The sequence below is a fragment of the Pinus tabuliformis genome, chromosome 3_2 (assembly GCF_031772625.1).
Source record: "Pinus tabuliformis cultivar Carrire ecotype Pingquan chromosome 3_2, CPIR1, whole genome shotgun sequence".
Taxonomy (NCBI): domain Eukaryota; kingdom Viridiplantae; phylum Streptophyta; class Pinopsida; order Pinales; family Pinaceae; genus Pinus; species Pinus tabuliformis.
This window is the reverse complement of record NC_142302.1, coordinates 151,230,147-151,243,599: the sequence shown is the minus strand read 5'-3', so window position 1 is coordinate 151,243,599 and position 13,453 is coordinate 151,230,147. Positions and strand designations below refer to the sequence as shown.

General features: G+C 38.4%; 1 protein-coding gene across 2 annotated transcripts in view; it reads left to right on the top strand.

Moving 5' to 3' along the window:
* Positions 1–7,284, top strand: part of LOC149180252 (Transducin/WD40 repeat-like superfamily protein) — a 251,176-nt gene extending 243,892 nt beyond the window's left edge. For both annotated transcript variants that reach the window (XR_016256905.1, XM_089415989.1), the window contains one exon: positions 6,811–7,284. Coding sequence is in view for 1 of the 2 variants with exons in the window: in XM_089415989.1 (XP_089272115.1) it covers positions 6,811–6,894 (84 nt within the window). In the remaining variant the exon portion in view is untranslated. The remainder of the gene's footprint in view (positions 1–6,810) is intronic.
* The last annotated feature ends 6,169 nt before the right edge of the window (positions 7,285–13,453 follow it).

The following is a 13,453-nucleotide window of genomic DNA, read 5'->3' as shown; positions in this document are numbered from 1 at the left end:
TACTGGCTGGAAAGGAACTGCAAGAAACTCCACTTTTGCTGCTCGAAAAATGCTACAAACTCAGCCCCAAGCTCCTTGACCAAAACCCACAAAAACACAGAAAGGGTTTGCTCTGAATCCAAATTGCTCAAGGATACGACTTGCAAGGAATACAAGAAAAAACTTCCTCCCAAGCTCCGGAAATGTAGGAATCTCCTCCACAAATGCTTCCCTTATCTCCCCCGACAAAGTTCAGCCTTAAAGACTAATGCTCTACCTCCCACGTGTGCACCAAATGTTGCCTCTACACTGGCCCAGGAAGTGCGAAAGTCACACTGCTAAGAATCACTCTCCTCCAGCTCTCAAACTCTCCAAAATGACAACAAACCTCCTATGCCTCCTCTCCGGAAAATCTCCCATACAAACGCCACTGCAAGACACCACAAGCAAACTTGGCCTCCTCTTCATTGCGTCCTCTGGTAATACACACCACCTGGAGATGAATGCAACTGCTAGAAACCACAATGAAATCTTCCTATGGAAGAATGAAGAAAAACCTTCCTAGGGTGGCACTCGAAGTCCCCCGAAGAAAGGGTGAGCTCTTCGCTTGAAGAACTCTTGCTGAACAACAAGTAACTCGGCTAAGCAACTCGAGCAACCAAAGAGAAATCGATATGAGAAAAGATGATGAATGAGGAAAGTTGCCTTCCTTATATAGATTTTTTGGAGCACTTTTCCCTCCAATTTTCCCTCCATCGTGGGCACTCAATTAACCATCGATTTTTCCCCTCCATGCAATTTGAACTAGGGAGTGTGTATTTCCCTAGTGTGGGTGGCCCCATGTGGAACTTAAACACAACAAAATAACTTTTCCTAAGTCTAATCTCCTAATAAAATCGAGTGAGCCCCACTATCTCCAAAATTGGCCCCAAAATGCAATAATTAATCTTGTTCCAAGTTAATTTAGGAAGGGACATGACAACCTGACCCTTGCAATAGCCTCCTCATTGAAGAAGGAAACTGAGAGGACCCTGATCTTGAATCTTTGGAGAAGGATGGTTGTATTCAGATGCCTCAGACCTTTGCATAATGAATTAATAGCCATCATGAAGTAGTTGGATGATTGAAAGGATTTCTTCAACCTAGTTGAAATAGGACCATGAAGATGATTTTCTCTCTGATCTGAAGAAGAGAATTTCTGAAATTCTCTGACACAATTGCAAAGTCTCATTTTAAAGATGAGGATCAAATTGATGAAGTTTGCATAACTCTCTGAAGCAAGGCTTCAAAGAGAGCCATAGAATCCTTGGTAAACTGTATAGATGACTGTGGCACATGGACCAAAAGCAGAATGACAGGAAAAGTAGTTATGGATTGGGCAATGCCACTTTCCCAATATTTAGAGGGAGCAATGATTGAAAATGCAGTTTTAAAGATGTTTGTTATAAGACTTTCAAAGCCATGATGGAAATCCTTGATACATTGTTTCCTACACTTAAAAAAAACCTGATGAAATGGAGAATCCATTGATCCCTGGTTTTCTTGTGCCTCATTTATTAATAGTTGCTTGCTACTAGTTGTGATTAGAAATTCACTACTAGAATATGAGACTCCAGGGATATTCTGATATTGTCTTGGTTAGCAAAGTGATGAGTAAAAGGAGTACATCTAATGCTATATTACTTGATTTTGTTGCTTTGAGAGCACTATTGAAGCTCTTCAGTGAGCTATTTGAGCATGTGTTGGAAACCATTGTTGTATATTGCAGTGTGGGATTCACTTTTCAGAGAATCATATTGGCACCCAGTATCACTTTATTCGGGATATGTTACAGTAGGGAGCCATCAAGCTCCAACATTGCAAGATGGGTGTACAGGTTACCTACATCCTCTCAAAGCCTCTTGATCAAGTTTTCTTAGAAATAGGTCGGAGCATGGATAGACCCTATTATGAGGGTCTCGGTTGAACATTGAGCTTTGGGAGCTCCCAGGGGCTTAAGGTACTTCTTGATGCTACAAGCGACCATAGGGTGAGTGGTTCACCTTCCCCTATGATGGTTGTCATGTGTGTAGGGTGAGTGGTTCACCTTCCCCTATGATTGATGAAATATGCATAGGATGAGTGGTTCACCTTCTCCTATGGCATATGAACAAGATGAGTGGTTCACTTTCTCTTGTAGAGATGCATATATGCGTCTGCTTATTGTCATATGTGTACATGTTAGTGGGATGTGGTTCATCCTTTCCCCACATGTAGGATGCTTATTCCCTACAATCTATGGTTGACATGTTGGTGGGATGTGGTTCATCCTTTCCTCACTTCTAGGATCCTTCCTACTATCGCTGGTTGGCATGCATGTAGGACGTGGTTCATCCTTTCCCTACTCTCGGTGATTTTCATGCGTGTAGGACGTGGTTCATCCTTTCCCTACTCTCGATGATTTGCATGCGTGTAGGATGTGGTTCATCCTTTCCCTACGATGGTTGTGATGTGTGACTATAGGATGTGGTTTATCCTTCCCTATGTATGGTTGTGAGCAGGATGTGATATATTCTTTCCCTGCTATTAATTCAGTATTATCCTACCCATGTAGTCCGGGACATATGGGAAGTACCTCTCAACTGGCCAATGAGTTGGGAAAAGTGGATAGGGACCATAGCACTACCAATGAACACATTGTGTACTGTTGTACTCCCTATGTCTAGGATGCTTGGTGTTCATCAACTTGATTTGGGATCATGTCTGATTGAGATTCTACCTCTGGACTGAATTTTGTCAGTGGAGAGTGGTAAGGTCTTGTGACTCACTCTTGATCGATTCTTCTTCATTATTCTTATCAGTGTTCAACAGAGTAGAGGAGATTCCGAGATGCAAAGATGGTTCATGATGATGAGGTGGTATGATGATGGATAGATTGGCAAGTGGGATTCTCCCTAGTTGAGAGGGAGTGTTAAAACTGGCAACTAGGGCCAAATTCCACTTTGGACATTTCATTTGATGGAGATGATTTTTGCATTGAATTCCTCTTTTCGAGAGGACCAAAATCAACCTAAAGATCATCAAATCTGGACAAGGAAAAATATGTTTTTGAATTTAATCCCGTCACATGTGCAAATTGTCAAGGTCGGCTTGGGGTAAAATAATATAGTGGTTTCCCTCTCCATCTTCTATAAAAGGAAGAGTCCTCCAACCTTATTACACACATCCAAAAGTATTTTTCTTCTCTTGGGTAATTCTTCTGAGGCAGCCACAGATTTTTTTTTTCTCAGTAAATCTATTCTATTCTATTATATTATATACATGAAAACATTACAGTCATAGAGTCAGGATGCCCAAGGCCGACTGTGGCTCTTTGGGTTAGCATTTCGCAGCTCAATACCAGCCCTCGCAGGGGCAGCACATCCATACAGAACCGTTTCCACATCACGACAAAGCACAACAATGTTTCCAAACCATACAAAATCATCCCGCACAGGGGCTCCGGAGCAAAAAAATTCATCCCTCGCAGGGGTATCAAAAGACTTATGACAACATCCCTTACGGGCCTACGAACAAAACCAAAGCAGACATAGACATATATATAAACCAGAGAGACATAGACAAAGACGTATGACCTATACCAGACCTGAACAATTACGGATGACGACAGAGTGTGGCAATGGAGGCTATTCCTCCGGCTTCTCCTCGAGAATTTTGCACCACCCGTGATGTTCTGGGAGGTCGTTCCAAACTTCCACCGTGTTCTTCTTGGAGGTCGACGCCTCCTGCTCCTGAGGGCGGTTAGGAGTCTGCTCAGGTACTCCGACTGGCTCTTCCTCGACATTTTCCAGGCATTCACCTGGGAGCTCCCCCTTGCTGCCCGAACCGCCTTCACCTTCCCGAGAATCCTCAATGAATAAAACCGAGATGTGTGCATTGATGCGGGAATTGTCCCTCGAGCTGCCGAGAGTGAAGATGGCGGAGCCGAACGCTGGAAGAGGGTTCGGATCAGAGTTGGGATTGCCCGCATCCATGAATTGGCTCGCCTGGATAGGAGTGGCCCCTGCCCTTCTGTGGCAGTAACAACAACAACAGTGGTGGTGGGACTCTGCAGTTGGATGGCGTGAAGAACCTCCTCGAGCAGAACCCCGTCCACTGAGCAACCTTTGCCTGGGTCTAACCATCTTTGCAGGGATGCCGGAGGCTTGAAGCAGAGCAGTAATTGAGGGCTTTCCCGGTTTGAGACACCCCCCAACAGAATGAAATCCTCTCCCAGCAGTTCTGGGACGAAGCTCAGCAGAACAAAAACAGCAATCAACAGGATTGCCGAGCTTGAGACTTCCCTCAGCTTCTTGATTGCCGGCTTTAACAGCAAGAGCTGTAGCCTGGATGATAAAATTGCCAACAGAAACCTGAACTGCGTGATCCCAGCTCTGAGCATAAGCCTGCAGCACTCCCTCATCCTTCTTAAACTTCTCAACATTCCCTCGAGACCTGTTCTCCATAACTGCACTCTGCAGCCTCCCCATTTCACTTGACTCTGCATTGAATACCCTGCGATCTCACCTTAGCCCTTAACTCCTCGGCGGCGAGAGGTAATGAATACCCCGTTTAATCTCGAGGCAGCACATGTCTGGCATGTGGCTCCTCACTGCCACTCGTACTATCACCCGCATCCGGGTAGGCAGCCACAGATTGGAGAAGCTTGGAGGATGAATTGTTTGGGTCTATTCTTTGGTGAATTTGTCTTCCACAGGTCTAAGTTAGGAACAGGTTGCTAGCCGCAAGCTTAAGGACTAATCTGGGTGGTGTTTTGGCATAATCCTTGGGTGAGGAACTCTCCTACAGCTAGCTACATTCTTTGTGTGGAGCCACAGGTGGGCCGCAGGTCTGATTGACTTGGAATTGGAAGGCCGAAAATAAATTCTGGGCTACTAGTAGGTCGCAGGCCTGTTTCTCTTGCTCAGGTAGGCGGATGACATACTGGAGGGCTAACTTCTAGCCTATGCTGGTAGCGAAGAGGAACAAAAATAATTGAAGGCAAAACTGCAATGATTAAGGAGATCTAGGTGTGGAGAAAAGAGGGTTGTAGCAGGCTGATAGGAAACTCTTACTCGTGATCAAAATTGCAAATTGATTGTTATAAATTGGCAAGTCATTCTTATTGTACTCTCTCTCTCTGCTGAACGTTTGATTTTAATAATAAGAAGAATTGATAAAGGGTTTTCCCCATCTTGGGGTTTTTTCCCTAGCTTGAGCCATCTCCTTGTGTTCTCTTGCCTTGGCTTGTCTTCTGATTCGATCGTATATGTTCTTTCTTAAGTTACTATCAATGTGATAATGATTCATTGCTAATGAAAGTGAAATGGACTAACAAATGGGCTAATATGGAATTTGAAGTAACTGTCCTAAGCAAAGAACATGTTAACCTAATCCATAAGGCCAGAAATACCAAGCCCAGTGTGTCTGCTTGTGATCATACAAAGCCTTCTTCAATCATGAGACTTCTTCTCATGTACCTCAAAGCCCTAAGGTAGCTCTATGTACACTTCTTTTTCCTTAATTACTTCATTGAGAAAAATGATCTCTACATCCACCTGGTGCAATTTTCAAAGCAATGATAATAGTTCTAATAGAAGTGTACCTGACAACTGGAGAAAACGTTTTGTCATGATCCTCTCCCTCTTTTTGGGAGAACCTTCTATTCTCAACTCTCGCTTTGTACTTGTCTATGTTGCCATTTGCTACACGCTAGATCTTGTAGATCCATTTGGAAGTCACCATTGATTCTCTTCGACACAATCAAGGTATACTTCAAACTTAATGATCTGCTTGCTCCCTCTGAACTCAGATCTCACCTTAGTATAATATCTCTCAATACACATCACTAATTTTGGGAAAGGCCTCTTGTCACATGCTCTGCTTCATTCTTCCACTACCATATGCTACCAAAGTCTAGGCAACCTTTGCTATGTACCTGCAATTCTCACTAGGATATGCTACCAAAGTCTAGGCAACCTTTGCTATGTACCTGCAATTCTCACTAGGAGGCCATGATAGAACAATTACAACCAAGCAAAGGATATAATGGCAAGAGACTAACTGATAGTAAAATAACAATAATAATTAAGGAAGAGAAATGTAAGATACTTATATTTTGAGAATAGTAGGAAATGTCAGCTCCCTTTTGATCTTAGCCTTCTTGCATCTATCTTGTAACTTTTTCAATCTCATCCTCATCATAAGCATGATGTCATTTCTTCCTTGCATGAGCTAGGGTTTCTTCATTTCAATGGAAACATTAATCTAGGTCTAGATCTATTAATCTAGGGTTTACAAACCCTAGTTTTCATTTTATACCCTTTGCAAGCCCAACATATTTTGTCATGTACAAATTCTCTTTCCATATCCAGATGTCCAATAGTCATAGAGTTCCGATACTTCAGCAACTAATCAAGAATATTCCATTCAAGATTTGGAATCTTCTAAGGAGATGTTTTCATCAAGAGAAATATGACATACCCATAGCATACTTGGTTACTGCTTCAGAAATTTTAGTAACCATATATTTTCAGCTAAATATTGATTTTGACCCTTCCAATTCAAGTAGCCTATCCTTCATAATAAGAAAGCCTCCTGATCTACAAATGACTTATTTTTCAGGTTGTGAAAAACACTGTTTTTGTAATGTTCATTATGTATTTCTTTGTATTATTGACACACTCATATCTTTAGAGCACATGTTTTAATGTCTTCAGCTTTTATTGAACATTGAATTAAACTAGCTACTTTATCTTAAGATAATATTATTTGCAATTGATTGATACGTTTTGCAATGTTTTTCATGTGTAGGTAACAAGTGTATGTTATCATCCAAAGGAAAGTTGTATGATTACATCCTCTGTTGATAGCACAGTTCGAGTTTGGAAGAGTTAATGACTGCTACTGTTTTCACCTTGCCCCTCGCTTGCCTGCTTGGACATGTTCATTAGTTAATATGCAGAAAGGAATAGAGAGGGCAGCTGGCTGGTCAATCTAAGAGATTTGATCAGCATTTATTTTCAGTGGAGGGCCATAATCATGTCAATGACTAAAATTCAAATCAGAGCTATATAATACATATATGCATTTTATTGGCTAAATTCACTTGTTAGTTTTCAGGCATAGTTGTGTGTGTGCATTTACTTGCTTGTCGTGGTTCATAAATATACTATCTTTGGGCCCATTGCTAGTAACTGCAACTGAGGATTTGTGAGGGATTGCAAATAGTAGTTTTAACCCAAGTAAATTATATATAAAAAATCTACTCAATTATAGGCGGGCATATATGTAGATTTGTAAGGGAGAAGCAGTCATGTTTGAGAACTTGTTTTGATCATTAACAAAATAGTACACCATTAAATTGATAAAACTTTACTCCTCGAAAAGTTATGAATGCATAAAAGTTATGTCGAAATTGAAAAAGCGTGGTTCTTTTTCTGTAGGATAATCATTGTTTTAGTTTGGTAATATATATTTTGGCCCATTTAGAGTTCAGTTATATTCTTTACGTTCTTCTGTTCATTTATAAGTTTCTGATGCTTTATGTTTTGTCATGTTTTCCGCAGTTTCTGTTTATGGCTTTACAATTCTCCAAGTTTTTAGCAGGTTCTCATATTTTGTACTCTCTTTTCCTCTCTTGAAACTGTCTACAGAGATAAATTTGTTTAGTTATTGTTTTTCTTTACTTTTTCTAGATAATTAGGTTCTAGAGACCACATCCCATCCTGAAAACCTTTTTGCTAATAAAAATGTCATATTGGAAAGAGGCTAGAGAATGAACATGCTGAACTTGGGAATGGATAATTTTCAGTGTTACACGGGGACATGTCCCTTCATCCTTATCTTATCTTTTCTATCATTTTGCTTAAATTTTTAACATTACCATTAATTGTTTCAGAATGTTTGAGAGTGGTTCCAACCTCATCGGACTTCACATGGAGAAAGTAGAATTTTACTTCCCATTCAAAATTCAGTAGACAACGTCATAAGGTGGTCAGTGTTTAGCTCAAAAATCAAAGTGCTCAAAATCTGAACAACCACGTCCGTCTCGGCAATACGATCCCAACACAACTTGTTTCACTCAAAACCGAGCTCATATCGCGTTCTATTCGGCTTTGCCAAACAGAGGAATTTTTGAAAAAAAAAAGGCACAATAACTGCACAGTTAGCGGTCTGTACTGCTGACGTGGCAGGTGACTGGGCAAGGCAAGGTTGGTCAATGTCCGGTGTGGTTTCGCCAAGTGGCGCATTACAATTGGTTGATAGTGTGGTCAGCAGTCTGTACTGCTGACGTGGCAGGTGACTGGGCAAGGCAAGGTTGGTCAATGTCCGGTGTGGTTTCGCCAAGTGGCGCATTACAATTGGTTGATAGTGTGGTGATTTGGTGTTTTTCCATTGCTGGAGGATGGACCAATGAGGAGGGAACATGTGGCAAGCCCAAAGGCCGCCACGTGTCCCTCCCCAAAGCACCGGCAATATGGCCCGCAATGGCAATTTTTTGGACAGGTTGGCGGAGTTGAACCCGCGACCTCGCCCGAACAAACTCCACGATATACCATTACACCACCGCTTTGAGTCTTAATATATAATGGTTGGAAGTTGTATATATTACGTTAACCGTTGGCGGTTGGGGGGAGTAGGGAGCCAACACCCTCCCATGTGACCATAAAAACATAACCGTCGGCCAGCAAACTATAACTATTAGCATTAAACCATGACCGTTGGCGTTACCACGACATGTATCCACTTCCACTTTAACCGCCGGACTAACGGTTGCCATTAACCGCAGATTATGCGCTAACCAGCAATTAACATTTAATTAAACTGCGCTTAATGTTTAATTAAACTGCAGTTTAGTTTGGCGGCACTTTTGGCGGACCAACAAATTCAGGGATTTCTCCAAAATTAGCGGGACTAACTGGAGTTCCTCCAGTTTTAGTGGAGAATTCCTAAGAGAAATTGATTTTGCCATAATTTTTGCAAAATTCGATCAAATTGGGATCAGGAAAAGACATTCCTAGATGATTTTGATGTTGTGAGCATATTGAAATAGGTTTCAGGAGCAATAAAGCATTGTAAACAACATTTTTGCCATTTTGAACTAATACAGAGGCTTAAGCCATGAAAGCTGGACCAATGAGATGTAGCTCAGGAGGAGTGAACTCCTTCATCTAAACGCTGTGTTAAGTCTTCATTTTGATGGTTTGTTGTACATTTATTTGTTGTTCAACACGTTACTTTCATGCTATTTTGCTCATGATTTTAATATAAACCTTGACATAAATTTACCTGTTCATTCACAAACACCATAAAGGAAACATATGCACATGAAGCAAATGATAAGCAGTTGTTTTCAATTTTGAAGTTGAAATTAGCATAGCAAAACTAACATTCAACAACAGATCACAACGGTTTTCCGAATTTCTGTAGTGGTATGATTATAGCATTTCTATTAGATTGCACAATGATAAATTTGCATGGGATGAATTTCTATTGTTGGGATTATATTATTATTATTATTTTTATAATTTTAGAGACAGGGACCCTGATTCCCCCATCCCACCTGAATTTCCCTAAAATTTTTAGGTGCTCCGACATGTTCCCCTTGTGCATCTACCTGCTCCTGCACTTCTCTATCTCAAAAACTTGGTGGAGCATAGATAATTTCTTAATTTTCCTATCCCTACAGATGACTGCCATTCAACTTGAAGATGTCATTTGAAATTGGGGGACTATCAATATTGGGGAGGGCATCAAGTAGGATTCGTCAAATGCAATTCCGTTCAGAAGAGTGTATCTAATGTAGTCATTGTATTCTTCTGCTATGTTTCTCTTTGCAATTAAATGGGTATGTCGATTAATTGTAATGCACAAACTTTGCATTTACACGCCAGATATCTCATTGTGAAAGTGTTGAAACAGATCTACATAATCTCACCTCCTTTGATTTTTAGGCTTCTGTCAAGTAATATGGTAAAGTACAAGCAATGATTATATACAAAAATAATGTTAAATATATTGTAGCAATATTTGTATGATGAACAAACTGTGTATTTTTTGTTTTTAGCTTTTGTTTGAACCGTGCACTACTACTCTCATGCCGGCCTGAATGCTTTTAAGAGCTTCAACTGTTCGAGCAATTGACAAGGTTCCAATCAAGTTAACTTTTGTTCTGATACTACATGAATGAATGAATGGATATGATTGAAGTGATTTGTAATTTCAATTGGTTAATCACTATATCAATGACATGGATTACATTTGACACTTGAGCGCATTGCTACTATTTACAACCTATGGCATTGGTGAGGGGATTGCAAATGGTGGTTTTGAACATAATGTGTATAAACACTACCAATATCTGTACCAATATCAATATCAGAAGTGCTAAAGTAAAAATGCCAGAGCTCCATTTTTCTTCGGAATATGGATGCATAAAAGTTGCATGGAAATTATATTGTGGTTCTTTATATTGGATTATAAATGTAGGCAGTTGTCAGTAGAATTTTGAGTTGGTTGAAGTTAGTTATATTTTTAAAGAATATCAACAGATTGCCAGACATCAATGGAATTCCCTATTTTAACCAAATTTTGGTGGTTCTATGAGTTCCCTTTGTGTTTTCTGCAATAAAATGCTTTATTTTGTGGGGTCTCCCAGGGTTTTGGCTGTTATTAATAATGTGTTTACATTCATTTATGCTCTCTTAAGGGTTTCCTATATCCACCTTCCATTTTTCTAAAATACAAAGTTCCAGTTTCAAGGCTTATGCTGTCTGAAGGGTTTCCCATATCCACCTTCCATTTTTCTAAAATACAAAGTTCCAGTTTCAAGGGTTATGCTCTCTTAAGGGTTTCCCATATCCACCTTCCATTTTTCTAAAATACAAAGTTCCAGTTTCAAGGGTTACCCATGGTTTTGCTTGTCATTAATCGCTTGGGTTGTGTTTAGATTCACTTATGCTCTGTTAAAAGTTATGCATAATACGCTTGCATTAAGATAACTACATGAAAATTGTAACACTTGGAAATGAAAATTTCTAGTTTGTAAGGATTGCCCAAGGCTTTACATGTTCTTAATCAATCATCATGTGTTTGATTAATTTATGTTACGTTAAAATTACACATAAATATAATGGTTTGCATTGTTTTTCAAAATTTACTTGAAGCTGGGCACATAAGTTTGGCTTAAGATGCCTGCATCTTGTTGGCGCATGCTAATTCAGGTTAGCAATTGGTTTTATTGTTTTCTTCCAGATAATATAGTTTTAGAGAAATTATTTCATCCAAGAAATCAATTTGTTATTAAACAAAAAAGTAATGTTGGAAGGAGGTTTTCGGGAATTTTTTTTAATTCGAGATTATTTATATCTTGATCTTCCTCTAACAAATTTCACTTGAATATGCCCTTATTGAAAATAAGAGAATTGTTAATTTTTAATAGGGCATAACATATAGTATATCAAATGTTTTTCCCATAAAAAATAGTAGTTTTAATGTAGCAATGGTTAACATACTAATTTATGGTTCAAAGGGTTCAAATAATATATGAGAATGAATATTGTCATATAACTATACATGTTAGGAACTCAATATGTATAATACACAACTATTGACATGGAGATATTTATAAACAATAAAACCAAGCTTTATATACATTTTCAAGTGCTTCATTTAATAGAAGCTTTTAGATCAAATCATTTCACATATGTGATTAATATAACGTAGTTTTAATGAAGTCTTTTACTCAACAATAATTATATTACTTTTTCATGCTACATCAAAAAGAATAGTTAGGTTTCCCACCTTATATATATATATATATATATATATATTAGTCGTAGTCTACCAATGCTACATTTTGGAAGGTTTTCCAGTATATTTTCTGGTCTAGTTTGCTTGAAATTTGGTAGGAATTTCTTGGAATCATAAGTTTGAATTGAAAATTATCCACAATATAAGTGCCCTAGGGGTTTTTCACGGTGTTGAATCCATATATGCAGTGAAAAGTTCATTTTAAATATCAAAAAATAAGATTTGGCCCAAAAAAATTTGTTGGATTCCAGCCAAAATATCCAAAATGTAGGGTTTTTAGACAACACCTATATATCATAACTATCATATGCAAGATTTTGATATTGGTTTCTAATTGTTTTTGGAATAACATTAGAATGTTGATACAAAGAAAGAATAACATGAATATCCAACGAAGTAATAAAAGGGTTATATTTATCAACATGTATACTCATTAGAATTGATAACCATATTGGGTATCATAGCAGGAGTTGGTGATGCAAAAGTTTTGATGTGGCCCTTCTTTGGTTCATTGTTAATGCCACCTAGATTGATCTGTAAATATTGTATAGATTGCTTTAGTTTAATTTTTATATGTTCTCATAGCTTTATGGTTGTCCTGATCTCTTCCATAGAATCATGTCCATTTTGGATAGGCTTTTCTAGTTGTTTCATTTTTTTTTCCAAAGATGTTGTGTCTCTTGATACGTACCCTTCAATTGGTTTGTCATTACAGAATGTGGCATTCATGCAAATATTTACATATATTATAAATAACTTTATGCTTTTGAATTTACATTGATTAGCTTAAATAGCCTTGTAAGATTCTCAACATCAATGATTTCAGCTACTGTATGCCCATCTTGAGCTTATTGCATTGTTTTAGTTTTTTGTGGTGAGTTTGTTGTCTTTCCACTTTTGATCAAGGCGATTGTTAAATTCTAGAATATCTTTCCTATTCCACCTGAAAAATGCTTGGTGTTATCCTCATACTTGTATTACATATATGCATTTTATTTTATTGGTTCATCTTTGATTCTCACAATTTCAACAATGTTTAGTTCCCTATGTTGTTTTGACAAACTACATTGGCTAGCTATTCATTATACTTTATGCATGTAAGGTCCATAGGTTCTAATTTCTTTGCTAGTGTTGTTTGTCTAGTTTGTTTCCTTTTAGCTTTTCCATGTTTTCTTCTTCTTCTTCTTTATTATTATTATTTTATCATTATGCTTTAATATTAGTGTTAAATATATAGTTTTTAAGTGCCTTGCCTCATGCTTTGCTTGGTTTGTGCCTCTTATAAATAAAATGTTGTTGAGGTGCCATATATGGGGAACTTGTATTCAAAGATGAGTGTTGAATGAGCTTGTTAACTAGGATTTTCATGCACTTTCAATTGTTTTCAATGAGCGTTGTCAACACAAATGTTGTGCCATGTCCTCATCACTTAATATATGTTTGTGCTACCTTCAATGAGATGTTGATTGACACAAAATTTCAAAATTTCTCAGCTGTATAGTGGGATTGATTGACAAAAATTTTTGCATGTCAATAAGCACATTGTTTGATGTAACATGACACATGATTTCATGAGTGCTAGAGGGCACAAATTTTGGAGATCATTCTTAAACTTGGAGTCCATTTCCTCTGTAGTGACAAT